Below are 23,056 nucleotides of genomic sequence, written 5' to 3'. Positions count from 1 at the left end.
ACTTATGCAATATAATCAAAATAATGTTTTTTAAATTTCTATACCTTTATATTGTAACTTTGCAAAACTAGAAAGAAATACAAATACTGAACTCGACTGAAAACAGGTAGTGGTTTCAGATTTTGTGTTTTGATGGCAGACATAACATTCACTTGGTCATCATATGAGAAGAAGCAACATTTTTAAAATAGGCTACACTTACTTTGCAATATTATTGGTACGACACAATGTGCCTTGTTATTATCTTCCAATTCTAACATGTACATGATAAGGTAACTTGCTTTCCAAATTTGACTAAGTAAAATAAATTCACTATGGCATCTTAATTAGTCATTATCTTATGATATTGTAGAGTTCCGACATATACCGGGTACTCTGCTGTGAATATAAGATCCATGTGCAGTGCTTAATGCATCAATATCTCCTTTTGTGAATTTTACCTTCTATGTACATACTAATCCCAAAATCACATATTGAGTCCTTAAAATACATGACAAGTCCATATTGGGGAGGGGGCAGGTGAAAATGAAAGACAGCCCAATTCTTGAAGGCAGAAAGAATACCTCAACAATTTGGGGGAAATTATGAAAGCTCTGGCTGAGGAGATATTTCCATTGTAGTTTAACTCATGAATAACAAGCAGTATTAGGCCCCAGGACTAACCTGTTGTCACCACTGATATTCATTATGGTTACGGTATCCATTGGACCGGAAAGCTTAAACATACCGCAGCAAAATTAACAACCTAGCCCCCAAAATAGATTTCAAAACTTGTACACGTTGTATATCTTGAACTGTGAAGGATGAAATCTTAATCTTGACAACCCACTTTACAAATTACCAACAACTAGTTTGTATATACACAACTTGAATTCATAAGAATGAGCATTTTATGAAAAGCACAATTAATTTCTTGATGTAATATATTATCATTGGAGGGGAAACATAGTATGTTCAGAATCTCTGTTGACTGCTTGCTCAATTGATGCTTTACAAAACAGTCATTTAGACGAATATTGAAGAATAACTTGAAAGAAATACCCTTGTTATCTGTACATGTGTAACAGCGACCAAACATTCCATTTCAATGAATAAACTATTTTATCACAAAATCTTTTGTTTTCTTGTGTACATCATTCTCTTCAGTGAAAAAAGCTGTTGTCAACATATTAACACTGCTACAGTGGATCTGTCTAAACCTTACTTGCATGGGACTGAGTCTAAGTCTGGTTTAGACAGCAGACAGACGTTCAGTGAGTTACTTCCCTTGGTATTAGGCAAAATGAACATGGAAGGATCAGAGTTGAGTCCAGCTTGGAACGTTTCCACTGTGATGTGACGCAATCATCATGAAATAATCACCCCTACAGGAGAGTTGACATGTTGATAGTAACCTGGAACCAAGTCGGTCACAGTACAGTATCGGAGGGATAGTACCCTGGACATAGGGTAACTCGTGGAAGTTCACTCCAGTTCAAGACTGTTAACTGGCCCCTATTTATCAAAACAATTTACTAGTATTTTAAATATTTCGTATCAAACAACAAAACAGTAAGTCTATTTCTGAAAATATTTAGTTCATAAAAGAGTGTCCATCCTTTACATGCATTTGGGTAAAAGGTCACAGGAATAATGGTAGATGGGAGAACAATATCTAGTAGGCACTTGAACCAAAGATTAACCTTAGAAATACTCATGCATCTTGAAAGTAAGTTTGTTGTTTAACGCCGCCCTCAGCAATATTTTTGGGGAAAAAGCAGGATACAGGTTGGTAAAACATCTCTGCTCCATAACCAAATGGTGAAATAACACCAGTATTGCCATGACCTCTCACCTCCACAATCTATACATTCTAATGCCTCAGTATAATCATTTTCTCATAACTGCTTGGCGTGATGATCCCCCTTGTCCCCTTCCTGTATCCTTTAATACACTCTGTATTAGCTCCCATCTTCCAGGTGTTCATCTCTCATCCTTCGTCATACAGGTTTCGTGTTCCCCTTCCTCCTTCACGGCGGCCACATGTGACTGCTGTTCACCCATCTGGTCAGTCCCATCCGAATCCCCATCCTTTGTTTCAGCCCCATCCTTTGTTTCAGCACCATCCTCTGTTTCTGCCTCCAACTCAACTGTTCCCTCAGTGGATGCCACTTCTTCCTTGCCAGGTTTCTGGTCACTCTTGTCAGCCATGTCTTTCTGTTCATCACCTTTTGTTTCAGATCCATTCTTCTCTCCTGATATTTCCACTTTCTCCTCTGATTTAACATCCTTCTCTTGTTTAACGTCAGGCTCCTTAACAACCTCATGGAAATTACATTTTCTGAATTTGAAGAAATCTGTGGAGACTCCTAAACAACATACATTAGAGATGATCTCCACTAAAACAACAACATCGGGACTGTCACAGTTCACTCTGTTCAAAGGATTCAAACTTTTGACGACTTCGCCCAACAACGGCAACACACTGTCCCTGCCAATGCCATTATTATTCCTCACCTTAAACATCACAGCATATGATCTCTCTTGACCCATCTCTGATGGGAAGTATGGGGGCAGGATGGTGTCTGCTAGATTCTTTATGTCATTAAGCACTGCTTTACATGTTCCAGCGATGGGCAACATTCGCATAGCATACCTGGCCTTGGACACCTTTTTCTCATAGAGGTCGGAGAATATCTTGTGATGTAGTTCAATGGGGTTGTCTAGCGATGTCCTGATAAAGATGCAGTTTTTGGCATGCGTGTCTGTATTTTGAAACCGCCTCTGCGCACTTTGCTGAACTTCCTTGATGGCTTTCAGCTCTCTGGCCATGGCCTTCTCCACATCCTCCTCTTCCTCCGAGTCAGACTTGTCTGAGCCTGCATCTTTTCTCCGGTTAACTGCAACATGTCATACATCATCAGAACTGAGATAAACTTGAATTATGACCAAGCTATTTCCGTACATGTATGTGTATGCTTTCAATAAACAGGTGGGGAAAGAATGGAAATTGGGACAAGCTTGTTTGCCCAGACCAGTTTTGTTAATGTTAAGTATCCTAAAGGCTAGTAGAATTTCAAACATTTTGAGAGGTATTGTATGTTTTTACTATTTTGGATATTAGGCGTTCTTGGTTTGTTCTTGGGGCCTTGATGAACGTACCAGTAAGTTTGTTTTGAGTACAATGTCCACACACAATGCAGGTGCATGTATAGAGATATGGAACACCGCCGGTCTTGTCAGAAGGCTGAGGAGATCAGGTGCTAGGCTGCATCTCATCACCATACCTCTTGTACAACTACACTGCAGACAAAACTATTATATTCTCAGTACCTAAAGAAATGCAAACACCCAACATGTTGCTTAATACCAGAAGAATTACTCAGATTCAAGAGATATTAAATTGGTTTGATACAAATGAACACACAGGTATGTTGTGTGAGCCGACACTCAGGAACATAGCACATGTGATGTCATACAACATTGTTTGGAAATCATGTGCAACCACTCTATCAACTACACCATGGACAGGAATATGAAATTTTTAGAGTAAAATTAATATTTTATACTTATCCTGACTCATGCTTATTGCTTGTCTTCTTCTTCTGGCGAACCTAGTGGAACACTTGTATCTCCCAATTGAAGTTCCCTTCAATAAAAAATCACTCATTAGTACTGACCACGAGTTACCTCCCTTCCACAAGTGCGGGAACGAGGGCGCCACCTGAACCCATGTGCCTCACTCTCTCCTCATATACTGAGCCCAACACCTGAATTTCCAGGGAAATCCAAAGTGTTATGTGGGGAGGATGGGAGGGCTTACCTGATGAGTCAGGATAAGTATAAAATATTAATTTTACTCTAAAAATTTCATATTTTCCTTATCCTGACTCATGCTATTGTTTGTAGAATCCTCTACGGATAAGGAGGTGGGATTATATATACTTTGGATTTTACTAATTAGTGATTTGAACTGAGATGATTGCAATAACCCTATGGGAACTTCATAAAGGCACTGAACTGAAGAATTCCTGCTGTTAACTTATCAGCTGCCATATAAGGGTTATTACAATTGACTGAATATAATAAAAGTATATATAACATTAAGTAAGCTGAAGCCATTAATGTGATAGTATAAACTCTTGATAGTTTATAGTGAATACTTTTATAATGAACCAAAGTATTAAGCTTACAATATGCATATATATAAGCTATAATATAACTGTGCTTAAGATATAACTATAACTTAAGCTGTATAATAGTAACCAATTACTGAGAGTTTGTTAACTAATACATGTCATGAACTGAACATATGACTGAGCTTAAGGATTGAAACTTAAGCTGAACATATATATAATAGTAGAACTCCTAAGAGTTGTAGGCATATATATAGTATGATATAGAATCACAGTACCGTATAACAGCAAAAGACTCCCTAGAGTTTATTAGCTAATATACTTTATGATATGAGTATAGTACTGTGCTTAAGACTACCTAAATAGCCAAAACAACTCTGTAGAGTTTGTTAGCTAAAACATTTTATAATGTAACCATAATGCTTAAGATATGATGAAACTTAAGCAAAATATATAATAGCAAAAAACTCTTTAGAGTTTGTTAGCTAAGATACTTATATGATATAATACAGTATTGAGCTTAAGATATGAATAAACTTAAGCTACATATATAATAGCAAAAAACTCCGTAGAGTTTGTTAGCTAATACATTTTATAATGTAACCATAATGCTTAAGATATGAATAAACTTAAGCTAAATATATAATAGCAAAAAACTCTTTAGAGTTTGTTAGCTAATATACTTATGATATAAACATAGTACTGAGCTTAAGATATGAATTAACTTAAGCTACATATATAATAGCAAAAAACTCCGTAGAGTTTGTTAGCTAATACATTTTATAATGTACCCATAATGCTTAAGATATGATGAAACTTAAGCTAAATATATAATAGCAAAAAACTCTTTAGAGTTTGTTAGCTAATATACTTATATGATATAAACATAGTACTGAGCTTAAGATATGAATTAACTTAAGCTACATATATAATAGCCAAAAACTCCGTAGAGTTTGTTAGCTAATACATGTTATAATGTAACCATAATGCTTAAGATATGATGAAACTTAAGCTAAATATATAATAGCAAAAACTCTGTAGAGTTTGTTAGCTAATACATTATAATGTAACCATAGAATTGAGCTTAAGATATGATTAACTTAAGCTAAATATATAATAACAAACTCCGTAGAGTTGTTAGCTTATATATAGTATGATATAAACACCATAGTACTGAGCTTAAGATAATAAATTAAACTTAAGCAAAATATATAGATAGCATGTATCTATTAGTACTGTCATCCGATAAGTATAAAATCTGTAAGATAGACTTATCTTCTCCGTGGAACTGTCAACTGTTGAGCGAGGACCATGGGACCGAAACGGTGGATATCTGAGACTTCCTTGGTGGTGATATCTCTCAGATAGTGGTTGGCAAACACCATATCGGATCTCCAGAAACATCCCTCCATTATGGTATTCAGCGAACAATTCCCATGTAGGCGAGAGTTGTGGCTAGCTCTAATTTAAGTGAGGATTAGAAGCTCTTGGAGGGTCGCGTCCTACAGCCTTGTAGGCGCGTGAGTATGACAGTTCTGATCCAGATAGATATAGTAGTGCGTAAGACTTCCGTCTGCGTAGCTGTAGATATAGGGATAAATAATCTCTTGAATATCCCTGCTCTATTTGGATCGTTGGAGATATATTTTCAGTGTACGAACTGGGCATAGTGATAGATCCATCGTATCATGCGGTCCAAGTATGGATGAGAGAGCTGGGGCGTGGAATAATCTGTCTGGTTGACCTGGCAGTTGGTTTTCCTATAAAATCCCAGCGAAGTCCCAGATGAGCTATGTTATGAAAATCATCAAAGCGTGTTCTCTAAGTAATCCAGTGCGTGAATCTGACATCCTGGTGGCGTAGCTAGTGCTAACAGGATCAAGGTTTTGTGGGTCAGTGATTCAAAGCGATGTAGATAGCGATGGTTCAAAAAACCTCACTAGTGAGGTGTTGGAGCATTATATTAGATCCCAAGCTGGGCGTGAAACTTCCGTTTCTAATCCTCAATCGAGGCAGCTTGTAACAAACCGAGTAACTCTGGCGTTTTGTCAACTTGGCCTTCGCTCTCATAGTATGACAGAACTTATAGCTGCCAGATAAATGGACAAGGTTGAGCCTTTTAGATTCTTAGTTTAAGCGTAGATAACATAAGAAATCTGCCACTTGAGGATGTGTAGCATATCTGGCTGTAAATCCTTTCTTTAGCGTAATTGACAAAACTGTGCCATTTGTCATGTCGTATAAGTTACGAGTCGAGTTACGTCGTGCAAAGCGTGACCGCTGTAGCCGCTCTGGCAGAATAACCTCTTATTCAGACATGCCTTGATACAATGCATACGTGAAGTTGGAATGCTTCTGGTGTATCGTGCACTTGTTTGGTGTGCAGATGTATCGATAGATTGGAGCGTTGTGGGAGCTGAAGAATTAGTTTTCCGATTTCTTGTATGAGATCTGGAAACCAAGTTCTCGCTAGCCAGTAGGGCGTGACCAAATCAGATGGAGGCTCTGCATTTGACTGATTTTCTGTAAGACTTGCTTAGTGTGTCCGTTGCCCATGCTAGTGGGTCTGGCACTGGCGATACGAATGTTGTCAGTTGCTTGTTGAACCGAGGGGTGAATAGGTCTATCAGAGGAGATCCTATTTCCTGTGTGGAGCATCCATTCTGTCGGTGACGGTAGGTGTAGCCCAGAGGCGTCTGCTAATACATTCTATGCTCCTGGAATGTAGCAAGTACTGACATGTATGTTTAGATTGTCGATTCGATCGAACAGTCTGAAACATCGAGTCAGTAGGTTCTGTGACCTAGTTGAACCTTGTTTGTTCACATAAAAAAACGCCAGTGTTGAATTGTCTGTGTGAACCATTATCTGGCGTTCTGTAGTAGGTTGCTCCAGTGACTTATGGCGTTTATAACTGCTTGCATCTCTAGCAGATTATGTGACATTTGCTCTCTTGATTGCTCCATAGACCTGAGGCTGTCCTGCGGTAAGGTGGGCTCCCCAACCTTGTAGTGGCGCGTCATTACAGATGTGTTTTCGATTCCGGCTCTACTAAGGAGGCGGCTTGGCGCAAACATTCAATCTCTTGGTCTTGATGATGAAATTCAACTGTAGTCTGAGGCGCTGTGGATTTGGATCCACTTGTATACCGTCGTCAAGGAAAATTAAGCTCGCGAAGTCCTTGGCGATGCTCACTGAGATAATGTTGTCACTTGCAACCTAAGTCTTGAACTGAACTATGCTTTCGACCTCTGTGTAGGGCGTTGTCCATCAGCGGTCCAATCAGAACAAGGCATTTTGATTCTGTAAGAGTACCCGCGCTGTGATGTCACCCGGTGTAGCAGGAAAAGGAACCTTGTATAATATAGTGCCGTCGTTGATATTAGAACAATCGTCGGTCTTCACCGTAACTTCGAAGTTACCCGAGTAACCACGTGTTTGAGGGTTAATGGTAAGCGTCGCGAAACCTCCGGTAGCGAAATACCTCAGCTCTATAATATTAATGCTGGGTAGGTTATTTTCCTGGCTGTCGTGAAAGTAACTTCAGTCTTGAAGATAATTCGACTTCCTTATATAAAGGTTTAATAAAACTTGCAAGTTGTCAACTTGTAGACTGTATACATGAATGTATCGTCATAATTGTAGAATTAAAGCTGAACTTGTTGTACATATTTCTTCTCAGAAATCGTTGGCGATATGAGTTTTATTAAGCTGTAACAAGGTTGCTGTTCAATTCCGTAATAGAATTGTCTGCAGATCTGCATTGGGCTTCCGAAGATTTAGAGCAGGCTGTATCCAGATTAGTTGGTACCGCTGCAATCGGATCAATAGGAGGTAAGGTGAAATAGTCTACATCATCATTCTTCATGACGTAAGTCTGAGTTGAATTCTCGTTTTCGATGAAAAAAACACGTTGTAACTCATTCACCATCCAGTATCTAATCTCAGCATCTGAGAAAATGATACTTTCCTCCTCTTTTGACGTAGGGTCACATGTTGGAGTCCTAGATCTATAGGAAGATCTATGAGAGGACTGTGATGAACGGACTGACAAGTGGCTAGTGTAAGGAGACCTTGGAGGAGACACCCTCCGCGAACTCTTGGGGGCTTCGCGAACGCTGGGGGCTTCACGAAGCTCTTCTAGGCGATGTAGATCTTCTAGGCGATGAAGAACTGGAGCCACTTAGCCTTCGCGACCTTCGCGAATGTATCGAGTCAGTGTCCGTATCGACATATGAGCGCTTGCTTCGCGAACGCATGCCGTGCATGACAAGGTGCGTGCTCGGCGAAGCGCTCCTTCTCCGCGAAGCCTCTTGCAAAAGTGAGGCTCTAGCTCCTTCACGGAGGCGGCCTGGGATACCTTATGCAAAGAGCTCACTCCGGGCAGGGTTGCCCTTCGTGGAGGCGCGTCTATGGGCTCAGAGGCCCCACAGCGAAGCCCAAAAGCGGGCTCTGAGGCCCTGTATGACTTGATATGGGGTGGGCTCTGAGGCCCCGTGGCTCTGAGGCCTCTGTAAGCCGTAGAGCGGTCTTCCATCACCCTCATTATCTGGTTGATCAAGTCGTCTGAAGCGGTCTGCTTTGATGAGGATGTCTCTCTGCAGAGGTGACGGGACCCTCAGATAAAATTTCTGGTGATAGTGTCGACATCTCGGTTTGTGTGCTAATCTGCGCTGAGGTAACAGTCGCTTAGAAACAAGACGCTTCTTATGACGAGCATCTGGAATGATAATTGGAATGTCATCATCATATAAAGATAATTCTGTGATAGGTAAACTATCTGAGGCAAAATTATTAGATTTTGTAGATTTCCCTTTTGGCGTAGCTGTAGACCTAGGGTTCGAAACGTATGTGATGATATGGACGTTTTCCTAGTCTTAGACTGAGAAGACGACAGGTCTTGAGATGCAGGTCGCTGCTTGGACATAGCGGACTGCGTCCCACGCTATTCTCTGAGGGAACTCAGGCATGCCACCAGCCGGTGGCAGGTCGTCAGTCAACATTGACAGGGAATATTAGCTTCTGATCTAATAGCCATGACTGAAGATTGTTTGCAAGATTTATCTGCCTTCCGTCTAAAAACGGAACATAAATATTTATCAAAGGCAGAAATTGGTAAATTAATACATAATTTACAACGAGAAACAAAAGAACATGGAGTAATGCAACTAGGGCATTTTAAATGTGGATCAGTAGCGGAATAACGTAGTTTACAATCTGTGCAGATTCTCATTAGCGTAAACTACTGAACAATCACGGCGAACCGTGAATAAACAGCAGAAATGCCATTAATAATCAATGCAAGTTGAATAAGGATACTAGTTACACCTCTATACTAAGTATAAGAGGTACTAAACTAAAAGGATATAGTGTGTTGGGAGACACAGGCGCTCTCACGACCAGCTCACTGGGCGAAGAAGGAGAGAGTGAGGCACATGGGTTCAGGTGGCGCCCTCGTTCCCGCGCTTGTGGAAGGGAGGTAACTCGTGGTCAGTATTAATGAGTGATTTTTTATTGAAGGGAACTTCAATTGGGAGATACAAGTGTTCCACTAGGTTCGCCAGAAGAAGAAGACAAGCAATAAGCATGAGTCAGGATAAGGAAAAATAAACATTTACCTTTTCAGGGCCATATAGATCATCAGCATATTCATTGAGGATGTTATAGCACTCTCTGACTGCCTGCTTCTCGTTGTTGTTGCATGTGATCAGGAATCCCTTCATACCAGCAGCCAGGTTATTTAATCTCTGACGCTTCTGATGACATGACTTTCGGTAGTAGGACTTTGGACGTTTCTTTCCTCTCTTTTCACTCATTCTAAAGGATCCTACAAAAATAAAACAACAGGCTGTTGAAATTCAGAATTTTGAGGTGAATGGAAACCTTCAATTCTGTGAAGAAAATATAATACTGTTCAGTATCTCTTAATATCTCAGGTTATCAAAAGGCATCAGCATGCTGATCAAACACATCATCAAGATCTCCTTTGGGTTGGGCACCACTTACAAATCAGGCACCCCTTTATGATCAAATGGGTTAGTATGATGAAGTGTATAGGTTAGCTTCCTTTCTTAATGCACAAATCCAACAATAATACGCTAATGACTTGGTTACTTAATAGTGATAGCACCCATGGTAGTGTGTCTGCTAATTGGATTAGTCAATAACTCATTAGCATACCTTAGCTCGATCCTCATCCAGCACTTATTGAAATTCAAAAAGTGTACTCAACTTTATTTTGTTTAGTTTATTTTGAAATGTAGAACGTTACATGTCAAAATGATATATTGGGGGACTTCTGGATTAATCTCTCAGTCAATGATGATGACTGTAAACAGTCTTTTTCAGAATTTGAAACTTAACATACAATACCAGACTCATTTTCGCTATTATATCTTACAGCGAGTGAGTGAAAATGGTTTTACGCCGCTTTTAGCAATATTCCAGTAATATGACGGCAGGGGACACCAGAAATGGGCTTTACACATTGTACCTATATGGGGAATCGAACACAGGTTTTCGGCGTGACGTGCAGCGAACGCTTTACCACTAGGCTACCCTACCGTCCCTTATATCTTACAGGAATAGACAGTGTGTCTGGAAGTTGTTCATGTTACCAGGCACACTTTTTCAGATCCAGTTAACACTGTAAAGACTTGAAAACCCTGGCCTAGTTGAGCTGAAGGGGTTGTTTTCGCCACAGGTAATACAGAAACGTACACGGTACCCTAAACATCAGTGGAGTCCATATTCCGCAACCCAAAACCGAAACCATGTGTAGTTGTTCCCATTCAACTGATTGCCAGTGGTTTTGTGCATTGCGAAATATGTATGCTCGTTTTCTTATATAACGCAATCAAAAGCATCCAATACAACAGTATGACAGTTCCGATCAACAAAATGACACAGTGCGACATGGAATCATCAAAGGGTACGTTTCTGAATTCTGATTTTAGCTATGGTACATTTCTATCCACAGAAGCCTACCTGGGGTACACATCTGTAGTACTTAGCTGTACCGACAACAACCCGTTCAGCCTTAGTTTATTAGTTATGCCAATAGCAAACCCTCTACCACAGGACCAAGAGTGCTCTGATATACGGGTGATCACACCTGCCAGTTTCTATCTAACACGAACACCCAATTGAGCAGCTGGGAGTGTTCTAATTGGACATATAGGTCCGTCTCCTATTCTCGGGGGTTTCCTATTCTCGCGGTAAACACGTTTTCTGCCGAAATCGCCAATGCGTGACACTTAGCGGTTGATTACATCACCGACTGGTAACTAGGAAGTGGACCAAGTCTGTGAGTGATCAAAATCTTGCAGTGTCAGGAATATTGGGGAGTTTATACCAACTTGGAATATATCATTATTTTTTCCCGCCCTTTCCGGCAGGATTGCTCTTACATACACTCAATAACGTTAATTCCTGGTAATACCGCGAGAATGGGAGAAGCCTCGTTTTGTCAGTGTCGGATGGCATTGTTTATCACCGGGCTCACTAGTGGTATTTCACCTGATGGATCTGGCAGCTGATAGATGTAGATGTTAAAGGAGAAGGCCTTTCATTTAAAAACAACAAGCATTAATACGATAAGAATTATTTGTTATTTTTTCAGCCGATATCCGTAAGTACCGCGAGAATAGGAAATGCCTTCCTAATTATACTGGGACTCTCTATTATCGCGGCACGCGAAAACATCGGGAAAGCAGAAACACCACGCCCCGCATCAGCTGTTTACATATGCAAATTACGTAAAATATATTCATCACTCTTGAAAAAGTCATTTATTTCATTTGAATGTTATGTGTAATCGGAGAAATATTAAAGCATTCATCTTTTCAGTAAGTTCTAGAACATTTTGAAACTAGTATGACCCCTACTGCCATTACATCTAGCATGAATCAAAACTTACTTCATCAAGAGCAATCCTGCGACAACTATAAGGTCATTTGCATATTTTCCGTGCTAAAAATATAACAGGAAGTGACGTATTATGCAACTTCACTCTGCACACGGCAGCAACTTGTATGGTACGTTTTAAGCCGGAAAAACAATATTTTGTAACGTTATTGTTACCTTGTATCCGAATCAATAGAAGTTTCAGATGTTTGGGTTAAAAACTTGATAATATTACTAATGTGAATGAAATTCCTAAATATTTTTAATGATCAAATTACTTTACTTGTCTTAGTAAACGTTTCACAGTGTCATCTGCTTGTACCGCGTGCCATAGTAAGAAAATAGCAATACCGCGATAATAGAGAGTTGCTTCAATTTCCGGGTCAAACGAGACAATCGGAATTGCCGCAATGGTATTAAACGAGTTGCGACCATGTGTCACATTATTTGTGACAGAAATGGGCCTACCTTTAGAATACAGCACCACAAACTTTAAAAATACGTCATAATACCCTTTTACGTAATGTAATGTGATTTTGTTCGAAAGCACGATATCGAAACAATGCCCTATGACGCCTGCATGGCAACACGGTTGTCTGGCTCAGCGAGTGCGTATAAGCTCCGCTCACTGGTGTTTCATCTCTACGAGCTATGTCATTGCATAAGCTCAACGATGTTGAGAGTTTCCAGTAGTGGCATACCGGCGGATCCGCAATATTTTGCAAGCACCAGTTTGAAATATTTTTCTTTTTTCACTAATACGCTCATATTTATTTGTATTACGGGCTGCTGAGGTGTTATGTGTTGTGTATTTTGTATCTTGTAATTTTTTAAATTTACATATATATTTTTGTCATTCAGTAAGTTGCACCATTACATAGAAAAGTGTTTTATTAGTATTTTTTATTTCGAAGCGGTAATAATGCCTTACACTAGACACGTCAGTCGTGTTTGTGCCGGTTCTGTCAATGCATTCTATTTATTAGGATTAATTCAAGGGATTAGGGTTAGGGTTAGGGTTAGGGTTAGGGCTAGAGCTAGGGCTAGGGTTAGGATTAGGGCTAGAGCTAGGGCTAGGGTTAGGATTAGGATTAGGGCTAGAGCTGGGGCTAGGGTTAGGGTTAGGGTTAGGGTTAGGGTTGGGGTTGAGGACCTAATGCAATATAGTAGGTACATGTCCGGTGGTTCGGTCAATGCATTCTATTTATTAGGATTATTTCAAGGGGTTAGGGTTAGGGTTAGGGCTGAGGGTTTAGGGTTTAGGGTTAGGGACCTAATCCAATATAGTAGGTACATGTCCGGTGTAATACGTGAGTACCATTTGATGTTTTTCCTTTTTGCATTTTAATACTTTTTTTTCACACAAAAACGGGAAACCAAAAACGTCGAAAGTACATTATGAAATGGGTTAATGTAGAAATTTTGGGCTAATGGAAATTGGCCTGGAATTTGCACTGAAGCCTCTTTCACACGCATACAGAAATTTTGTAAAGTAATGATTCGAAGGCTAACTCACCCTCGTGCGTCACTACACATGCTCATGTCTCCCTCGTTCCTTAGTGCGATCCACATTATCCTTACAGTGTTCCCTACATCACTTTTCTGTCACAAAATCACCGATTTATATAAAAGCGTCATTCATGCATACACCGTGAAATCTCGTCTGGCCTGGCGTCAACAACCCTTTTCCGTTTGAGGCATATCGGCTCATTCCGCCACCGCGTTAATTTGTAGATTACGGAATGGGGCGAGTGTGCCAAATGGCATCGGATCCATTCGGCAATTGTCCGTGGAATAAAATCACATGACACCAAGTCTACCCGTAGCATTCGTAATTGTCCGTGACCTATTCGATTCTTTCCGTTCATTTCCGTGACGTCACAGGAATGACTCGATAAATTTGCACACTGTGCAACAGTGTGGACGTAGCTCAGTCGGTTAGCTGTCGAGCTAACAATCCGAAGGTCGCGGGTTCGCGTCCGACGGGTTCTCACAAACTGGTTGCTTGTCTTAATGACACGTGACCTACGGCAGAGATCGTCCTCACGAGAAGTTGTGGTGCTGTATTCTAAAGGTGCTCCCAGAAATGAAGATTAAACATCAGTCAACTGAAAATATACATAAAATGCTAAATGTCAGTAGCCGTTCATAATCCCGATGGCGACAACATTAACTACCGCGATAATAGAGGGTCTCTTGATATATTATTACTGTGAGACATGGTAAGATATGCAGGTTACCAACTCTTTCCCTACGGATCGTAAAACTGAGGTTGCTAGTAACAATGAGTCAGTTAATTTAGGATAGCACAGGCATGAAAGGGGTGTTTGCTACTCAGCTCCCCAAGACCCAAGAGGGAGCTAAAGCTGCTGGAGCGTGAGCAAAGCCGGCGATATAGCGAAACACCAGAAGCGCTATATCGCGGTAATTGCTTGGGGGAGAGCGGGTTTCGTCCACTCGGTCTACGCCCGGTGAACAGCTCTCCTGCGGTGAGTCGTAGTTCTAACAACTTACAACCAAATCTAGTCCACAGTAAACACGAAGAATTACAACACATCCGTCATCCCCTGACACACGTGTGTTTGTGTTTTCGGAACTTACCAGTGTGCGAAATGTTGGAATCCCAAACGAAACTATAGATTTACGTTTTTCAATAAACCATGAAACATTGTTAGAAAAAGGCATCATAGTTATCATCAAATATTTGGACATGTAGGTAGTTTATAATGAATAAGTTTTGATCAAATAAATTGTAATATTCGGTTATGTTACACTGCGTTTCCGTTTTAAATTTTTGTGTATTTGTTATTGCTTTGACTGCGGGCCTATCATCAAATAATACCCTGGTTTCTTTAACTAATATTAAGGGAAATATAAATTTTAAGCGAAGATTCCGAAAATTATTACGCATAAATATGTAAAGCGCTGTGATACACTAGCAAGAATTTGAGATACGACTCTATACCGCAGTGAGATCCAGTTGATTTTTCCAAAATGGCTGACGTCTCGTTAGACGATTACATTCAGAAGAAGAATTTCCGCGTTCAGATCCAGTAAATATACTCTTAATTTGAAATATTTCGTATGGTGTTAATGCAAAATTCCATTTTCTAGAGATAATAATATATAGTTGACAAAGTCTATATTCTAGCCTGCAACCGTTCTACTTTCACTTATGATTTAGATCACAAAGTAAATTTCTCATATGGACAACGTGACGTTGTTTAATATTGAAGAACATTTACGCTTGGAGATTAGTACAGTGTACGTTGTCGATCCCTATAACTGTCTCTTGTAGGAAATAATACGTTGTTTTTCCATTCATAATTCAAGAGCTGTGTATGTACACCCTTACAATGTTGGGGTTTTAAGAAAAAATTATGGATTGGCAAGACGTGTGATATACGTGATCCATATATCCGTATAACTAGTTCGTTTTGATTTGCACTTCACTTTCGGTGTCATTCTTACATATTTTTTGTGTTACGTATGTTGCCACAAAGGGAGTTGTGCATTTACTGGGATGGGTAGTTCAGCTAATTGGTTGCCTGTTACTTATACTTATACTATACTTATTGCCACACTGAGAAATATACCAGCTGTATGATATCAGTCTGCAAATCCTCAAGTCTTGACAAGCCACCTAGTGATTGACAGCATGAGTAGTATTGACCTACACAATTGGGATATCATGACATGTATCAACCAAGTCAGTTCATCACTGGACTGTCTGTCAAGAGTCCAGAATTTACTGACTGTCATATAGCTAAAATGTTGCGAACAAGAAACAACCATAAAAATCTCAACATATAAGTAATGAATATCCGACACAGCTTCAACATTTATCAAGGACTACCAGGCTTTCATTGTAATTGAAATAATCACTTGCATAGTGCTAATAACTTGCAAAATAAATGTTATCAGTCAATAGTCAATGTGTTTTCACAAAATGGGTGATTTTCAATACATTTTGACAATAGTATTAACTGTAGGATTTTAATTTTACAGTTTATGGGCATGAAAATTCAGATACCCCATTACACCTGCACATTTGTACGTAGGTATTTCTAATCAATTACTTTCTGTTGCAGTTTTCATTTGTTTGAATAACCTATAAATCGTTGATTATCAAAACTAGTAAAACTACACACAATGTTTTCATATCACATGTTATGTTAATCATGTTTGCGCAATGCATATCTTTGTAAGACAGTACCATGACCACAATAATAGTTATGATGGCTATTTCAGAAATGACTGGAACAAAGGAGGTAATGTAGGTCTGACAACTCGAGGAGGGAAGGCTGGCTTCACAACTAAGGGAGGGAAGACTGGCTTCACAACTCGGGGTGGCAAAACAGGCTTCACAAATCGAGGGGGGCAGACTGGCTTCACTACTCGTAAAAATCAGAACAATCCTGGAGGAATCAATAGGATTCAGTCCAATCAGAACAGAGGCCCCGCTGTGATGGTCACTGGACTTGGAAATGTTCAAAGTTTTGATGCCAGACAGAAAATTGGACCAAAGGTTCAATTCGATGCCAGAGAACGTCTTCAGACGAAAAAACCTCTGGATGCCAGGATGAAAATAAGTGGACCTCGAGGGCAAGTTGGGTCAAATACAGTAAATGTCCAAAGTGGGATAAGACAGAGAATAACTGGCCCGGGACAGGGGACTAGACAAACAGTGTCAGCCCCGGGATTAAGGCAGAAGGTTGTTGGACCAGGCAGTGGCATCAGGCAACAGGTGACCAGGCCAGCAAGTGGGAAAACGGAAGAACGTACTTTAACTGTGAAACTTGGGGAGCTGGGACATGATGCCAGGAAGAAGATAATTGCATTGAAAACAAATAAAGGACCATATGATGCCAGATCACGGATTGCTATCAAGCCACCCAATCAGCAGCCACAAGTGACTATCACTGGGATAGGGAATGTTTCCCAGGGTACAGAAGGAACATTTATCAGAACTGTAAGTAAACAGTCTACAATGGTTCAAGACTAATAAGGATATACTCACTGATAATTGTGTGATTTCAGGTTTGCCATTAATGTTGTATTATTATCATATTAGCATTTAAAAAGCTGGTGATAGTCATGATAATGTCTGAACACAGTCAATAGTTAATAGTTCTATAGCAGTGTCAGTAGTTGTATTACGTCAAACTGATGAAAGGGTGACATTATATACCTCTTCATTTTTACAGCCAGAAATATAAATAAAAGAATTTCCAGCTTAAACATGTTAACTCATGAGTCTTCTCAATGACAGTTCATTATATTAGTATGACTAGCAGCATGTTCGTGGTGTTTACCATTTCTTCTTTCTCTGATTTTTTAGATTGAGACTAGTATTATTAAAGTTATCTTAAATATGGTAAGACTGTGTCATCTTTACATGAAAGGCCTACCCATTTGTCATGTGTATGTGTATTTGGAAGGGAATTTACTCAGTGTAATGCACTTAAATTCTTTGGTCTGTAATTACCACTGGTAAATAATGCTTGATTATAATGATTATTGAAGTGATTTTATTTGTCAACACAGACCAGCAGTGCGGGAACCCATCAGGTTCAGAAGACAGGACTGATTACTCGAACTGTAAGTATTAGTTTCATTGAATTTTTTATGTACATAGTCATACTTTGTTGTCTAAAGCAGCCTAAATGGAACTGTGGAAGTAGGTGTATAAAATAACTACATGATATTGTTCCATGTGTTTTCAGCTGAACAACACACCTTCACAGTCCAGTGAAAGTGGGATAGCATCAAGGATTCAGTTGACCAATGGCGGACTAAAGGTGACACGAGCTGTCCCATCAGCCACTGTGTCATTTGAAGGCAGCATGTTGACTGTTACAAAGAGAACACAACAGTATCAGGTACATTCTTGTTTAAGTTCGCACAAAAATTGTCTGAGTTATCATGTACTTCATAATTGAGAGAAAACTTCTAGTTTAGGAAGTGTTGGTTACCAGCACTATTGTTCCTTACCTGACTAAGACAGTGTTATGGCATGTTGTTCGTCCATTTGCATTTTTTAAAATCACTTCCAAAGTGACAGGATAGGGCAGTGGGGTAGCCCAGTGGTTGATGTTTTCGCCCATCACTTCGAAGACCCGGATTTGATTCCCCACATTGGTACAATGTGTGAAGCCCATTTCTGGTGTCCCCCCATCTTGATATTGCTGGAATATTGCTAAAAGTGGCGTAAAACCATACTCACTCACTAAAGCTGTGGAGCTGAAACTGTCTGCTCACAATATTTCTGTCTGACTTTGAACTTGTTGGTGATTATTTGTTCATAATTCAGGTCAGACACAGAAGCTTGTGTCATAAGTGATAGTGCTATTATGAGCATAATACAGATGTGCACAAAGATTTTCAGAGAGTGAGTGATTGTTTTGAACATTTCTTTTGCTTGATGGTTATCACTGCACTCAGCAGTTCTTCAGTTGTATGATGGCTGTCTGTAAATAACTGAGCCTGGACCAGACTATCCAGTGATTGACAGCATGAGCATCAATCTTTGTAACTGGGATATATACATGCATCAACCAAGTCAGCAAGCCTGATCATCCGATCACGTTATTCACATCTTACCACAAGCATTGGTTGCTGAATACTATTTCTAACCCAGATTTTTACAGGTGTTATTTTGCAGGTACCTGGTCATATTGATTTGTCGGTCTTATGTGTGAGACCAAATTTTGACCATAGTAACGCCCCTTTGAATCATATACACCTCTACCCTATATTACATCTCTCCACAGCAAGAGGAAGACCCACCTCAGAGTGAGCCCCAGGACAATCAGTATTCACAATACAATGAAATGGACAGTTTTGATGACGAAAATGATTTAAATTTGGGAGGTTACTCAGAAGAAATTAAGCCAGAGCTCTTACGAATTAAAAAGACAATCAGAACTACTCCATTCCCTGTACAAAGTGCGCCAAAAAGTGTGCCAGCAACGACTGTATTAAAACGGAAGGCTCCCCAACCAGCACCAGTTCAGTCAAGTGGTCCTCTGAAGTTTGTGAAGCCACCAGGAGGCCCTCACATTCCTGTTATAGTTCCACCAAAGAAAGCCAAGATGACAGCTCCTGTAGCCAAACCTGTCATCAAACAGACCAAGATTCAGTTGAAAGAGCCTGTAGAAGAGGTAATGGTCAGCTCTGAGTCAAACACTGCAGTGAACAACACTGGTAGTATAATATTATGTGATAGTCATAGCTAGATTTTGTGATTCCTTTAGAGACATTTGGTTGTATTATGAAATATAATGTATCTGCATGTTGTACCGGTATATCAACTATCACAAGAATCATGATGTACTTTTTCTGTATCAATCTACACACCTACTATCAACATGATCCTAACATGTTTGTGTCTCCAAAGCTTGTTATTTATTGAATAATATCATTGAATGTCATTCTTGGAGATTTTTGGGTGGTGGGGTAGCCATGTGGTTAAAGTGTTCACATGTCACGCCAAAGCCCTGGGTCCGATTCCCCATGTGGGTACAATATGTGAAGCGCCCATTTATGGTGTCCCCTGCTGTGATATTGCTGGAATGTTGCTAAAAGTGGCCTAAAACCCAACTCAGTCAGCCTTGGAGATTTGAATTGGGTCAAGTATCTGGAGACATTCTCAGCTTTATCTCGAGTTGAAGTTTACTCTGTGTGGCTTCACTTTTACAAGGCTGTTTACAACCAAGCAGGGTTTTTTCCATCAAAAGATACGTAACTGAGGCTAGTGTCAGTGACAAATCTGCAATGGCCTGGCAGATAGGGTGTCGCCATCTCCTGATTATTGCACACATGACACCACTCATGTTTTGGCTCTTTAAGCTAAGATTACACATTGATTGGTGTTCCTCTTTTGAAAGGAGGAAGAGGAAACGACTCAAGACATCCTCAGTCCACTGCAAGGTTATCGAGTGTATGTCACTAACCTTCATCCGGTGGTCAACCAAGATGATATCATTGTAAGTACAAAAATATACACATATTTTGCCTTATCCTGATTTGTACTAATTGCTTATTGGTTAACAATGCTGTGCATCTGATTCTATTCATACTGTCTACAAGACATACACATTTCTCCATGTTTGGTAAATTATATCCAAGATCGGTTAATAAATGTTACCTGATTTATGTTATTTTAGTTTTATTTATATTTTTGTATTTCGTTTTTAGGAGTTGTTTGGTGCAATAGGTGCACTTCGAAAAGCCAAGCTGATAAAACAAGGGACTGCGGAGGTTGTGTATGTGAAGAAGGATGATTCCGTCAAGGCTGTACAGAAATATCACAACAGGGAGCTGGATGGTGAGTGGAGATGTTGGTGTCAAGCCCTGTTAGTCTTGCAGTAGAGAATACTAGAGAGCATAGGAATCAGTTTGACTGATATTCATTTTATTTTCAAACTGAAATTGAGAGATGATTTTGTTTCCACTAATAACAGCAATATGAGTTACTGAAACTAATTAAAATATTGGATATGGCAGCAAGTCTTTCATCTGGAGTCTTATGAGTCCCTGTACCCTGACTGAGTAACATTGTGTGGATTCAAAGGTACAATATGTCCTCTGTTTCACATTTATGGGTGAGTGCCCTATCGGATTCTGCCTGACTCTGGCTTGTTGTCCACTGACAGCATGGATCATTGATCTTGCTATCAACAACTGATTATTTACAGACCAAAGTGATTTAACAGGAATATAGCGGACTGTGATATAAAACAGCATTGACATAACACATAGCCCAGTAAGCATGTCCCATGTCAGGGCGACTGTCTCCCTCCAGTCAGTGGTCAGTGTGGTGTTGTGGAGATGGTACTGACCTTTTTCTTCTCACCCTAGGTCTGCCAATGCAGGTGAAGCTGCTGACATCTACCACAGCAACGGTGAAAGTTCCAGCTGTAGCACCAGCTGAGGCCGATGACAGTACAGATGCATCAAAACAGGGGCCTCTCAAGTAAGTTATGGTTTCTTATGTTGCAAGTATGAAATGTAACCTCTTTAAACAGACCAGTTTGTGGCTTTTCAAATGGCAAATAAATTCACATCACACACATTTAAATATTTCTTATAAACTTTATAATCATAATTGTGTAGGTGTACCTGAATTTGATTGTGCAGATATGTACTTTCATCATGAAACACTTTGAGAACAAGGAAAGTCAAATTGTCCAAGGTGCTGTATTTCTCTGAAAGGAGTTGCATCCCCTTTCACTGCAGGGATCAGGTGTAAAACCCTTTGTTTAACTCTCTCTCACTCAATGTTCAGCAAATACTCCTGATTTACTTTCAGGCTGTTGAAACAAGCATCATCAGCATCTTCCATCCTACGTGCCCAAGCTGAAGCAGAGTCTGCAGTAGAGCCATCTCTTGTGCACAAGGCTCTCTTTAAACTGGGTGCACAGGGCTCCAAGCCTGTTACCTTCACAGTCAAGATCTAGAACTGCATCAATTGTCTCCCTTGCTCACTGTTTTTGAAATGACACACATACAACTCATCTACCACACAGAGATGAACCTTGCACAGGTTTAATAATCATTCACGCATGACCATGAACACCTGACTCAAACGTGGACCTGTACAATGACACTGACACCATGCAACAGCCTACTGACGTGATTCTTCTGAACAACCTCCGAGTGATCATACCCATAGTGTACTGCCTAATTAGACTCATTAGAAATTTGGGGCGGTGGGGTAGCCTAATGGTTAAAGCGTTGGCTCGTCACGCCGAAGACCCGGGTTCGAATCCCCACATGGGCACAATGTGTTAAGCCCATTTCTGGTGTCCCCCGCCGTGATGTTGCTGGAATATTGCTAAAAGCGGCGTAAAACCAAACTCAGTCAGTCAGTCAGTCATTAGAAATTTATACTGAGAAGATTTCTCTTGTGAATGGACTTCACAAGGCAATCGGGCATTCAAATTTAATTCACAGACAGGTCAGTTTGAATTGTAAATTTTGTTTACGTTATTGTTAATAAGTAAATCTCATTACAATTCACTTTATTTGAGTAAATATGTCAGATGTAGATTTGTTTAGTTGTATATGATTGAAGACATCTTCTCAACCACTCAGCAATGTTTTGTGAAGTATTTGTCACCTCACATCATCATGTCAGATCAAATAAAATTGATGCTACTGCAAGGAGTGAGTGAGTGAGTTTAGTTTTACGCCGCACTCAGCAATATTCCAGCTATATGGCGGCGGTCTGTAAATAATCGAGTCTGGACCAGACAACCCAGTGATCAACAGCATGAGCATCGATCTGCGTAATTGGGAACCGATGACATTTGTCAACCAAGTCAGCGAAACTGACCACCCGATCCCGTGAGTCGCCTCTTACGACAAGATAGTCGCCTTGTTATGGCAAGCACATGGGTTGCTGAAGACCTATTCTACCCCGCTACTGCAAGGAACCTCCATGGAATGTCTGAAAGCTGAGGAGTTGTATATGGTTATGGGCATAGATTTGCAGGAAGATGGATATTAGCATGATCTTGTGTCCCTGGACTATGAAACATTGATATATGTGCATGTTTCACAGCTGTTAAAATACAAATGTAATACAGTGTGAGATGTATTTTACATTATCAAAGGTGGTTCAGTGCTGTTGGTGCTTTTTGTCAGGATTCTCACAAGGAATGTCTCATCATAAATTTCTCATATAAAAAAATATTTTCATATGTTTGAATTGTTCTCTTGCATGTGTTAATGCTGAAGGACATAATTCCCTTAGATTGATATCTTCATGAACCTTCATTTATGTATGTGAAATGATCATGACATGACATTTGTAATATAGTAGTCCCCTCAATTGTGTTTAATCAGTACAGTACAGTACAGAACAGAACAGTACAGTACAGTAGTGTTGAAAATAGAGCATATAGCCAAATGTTTGACATGTTGAATATGAAGCGGAGAAATTATTTCTGACATTGAAGAGAACGCACATATTTCCAACAAGCTTAAATGAATGCATGCTATCTGATTATGAAATGTTTCATGTGTTCAAG

The 23,056-nt window shown here is 39.9% G+C and overlaps 2 protein-coding genes across 2 annotated transcripts; one reads left to right on the top strand and one right to left on the bottom strand.

The window, feature by feature from the left end:
• Positions 1-1,556: 1,556 nt before the first annotated feature.
• On the bottom strand, positions 1,557-14,621 carry LOC124291757 (THUMP domain-containing protein 1-like). The gene is made up of 4 exons (XM_046728830.1): positions 14,535-14,621; positions 9,734-9,942; positions 8,656-8,713; positions 1,557-2,879 (listed from the first exon to the last, which is right to left on the bottom strand). Exons 2-4 carry the CDS (start codon positions 9,929-9,931, stop codon positions 1,963-1,965), a joined length of 1,173 nt encoding a protein of 390 aa, XP_046584786.1. The 5' UTR covers positions 9,932-9,942; positions 14,535-14,621; the 3' UTR covers positions 1,557-1,962.
• Positions 14,622-14,993: 372 nt separating this feature from the next.
• Positions 14,994-21,721, top strand: LOC124291713. The gene is made up of 9 exons (XM_046728780.1): positions 14,994-15,073; positions 16,272-16,992; positions 17,568-17,621; positions 17,747-17,902; positions 18,794-19,183; positions 19,910-20,008; positions 20,220-20,349; positions 20,883-20,997; positions 21,334-21,721. Exons 1-9 carry the CDS (start codon positions 15,015-15,017, stop codon positions 21,479-21,481), a joined length of 1,872 nt encoding a protein of 623 aa, XP_046584736.1. The 5' UTR covers positions 14,994-15,014; the 3' UTR covers positions 21,482-21,721.
• Positions 21,722-23,056: the final 1,335 nt, after the last annotated feature.

The sequence above is a fragment of the Haliotis rubra genome, unplaced genomic scaffold (genome assembly GCF_003918875.1).
Source record: "Haliotis rubra isolate DU_JTF1 unplaced genomic scaffold, ASM391887v1 Scf5, whole genome shotgun sequence".
In the NCBI taxonomy this organism is placed as follows: Eukaryota; Metazoa; Mollusca; class Gastropoda; order Lepetellida; family Haliotidae; genus Haliotis; species Haliotis rubra.
This window is presented reverse-complemented; position numbering and strand designations above follow the sequence as displayed.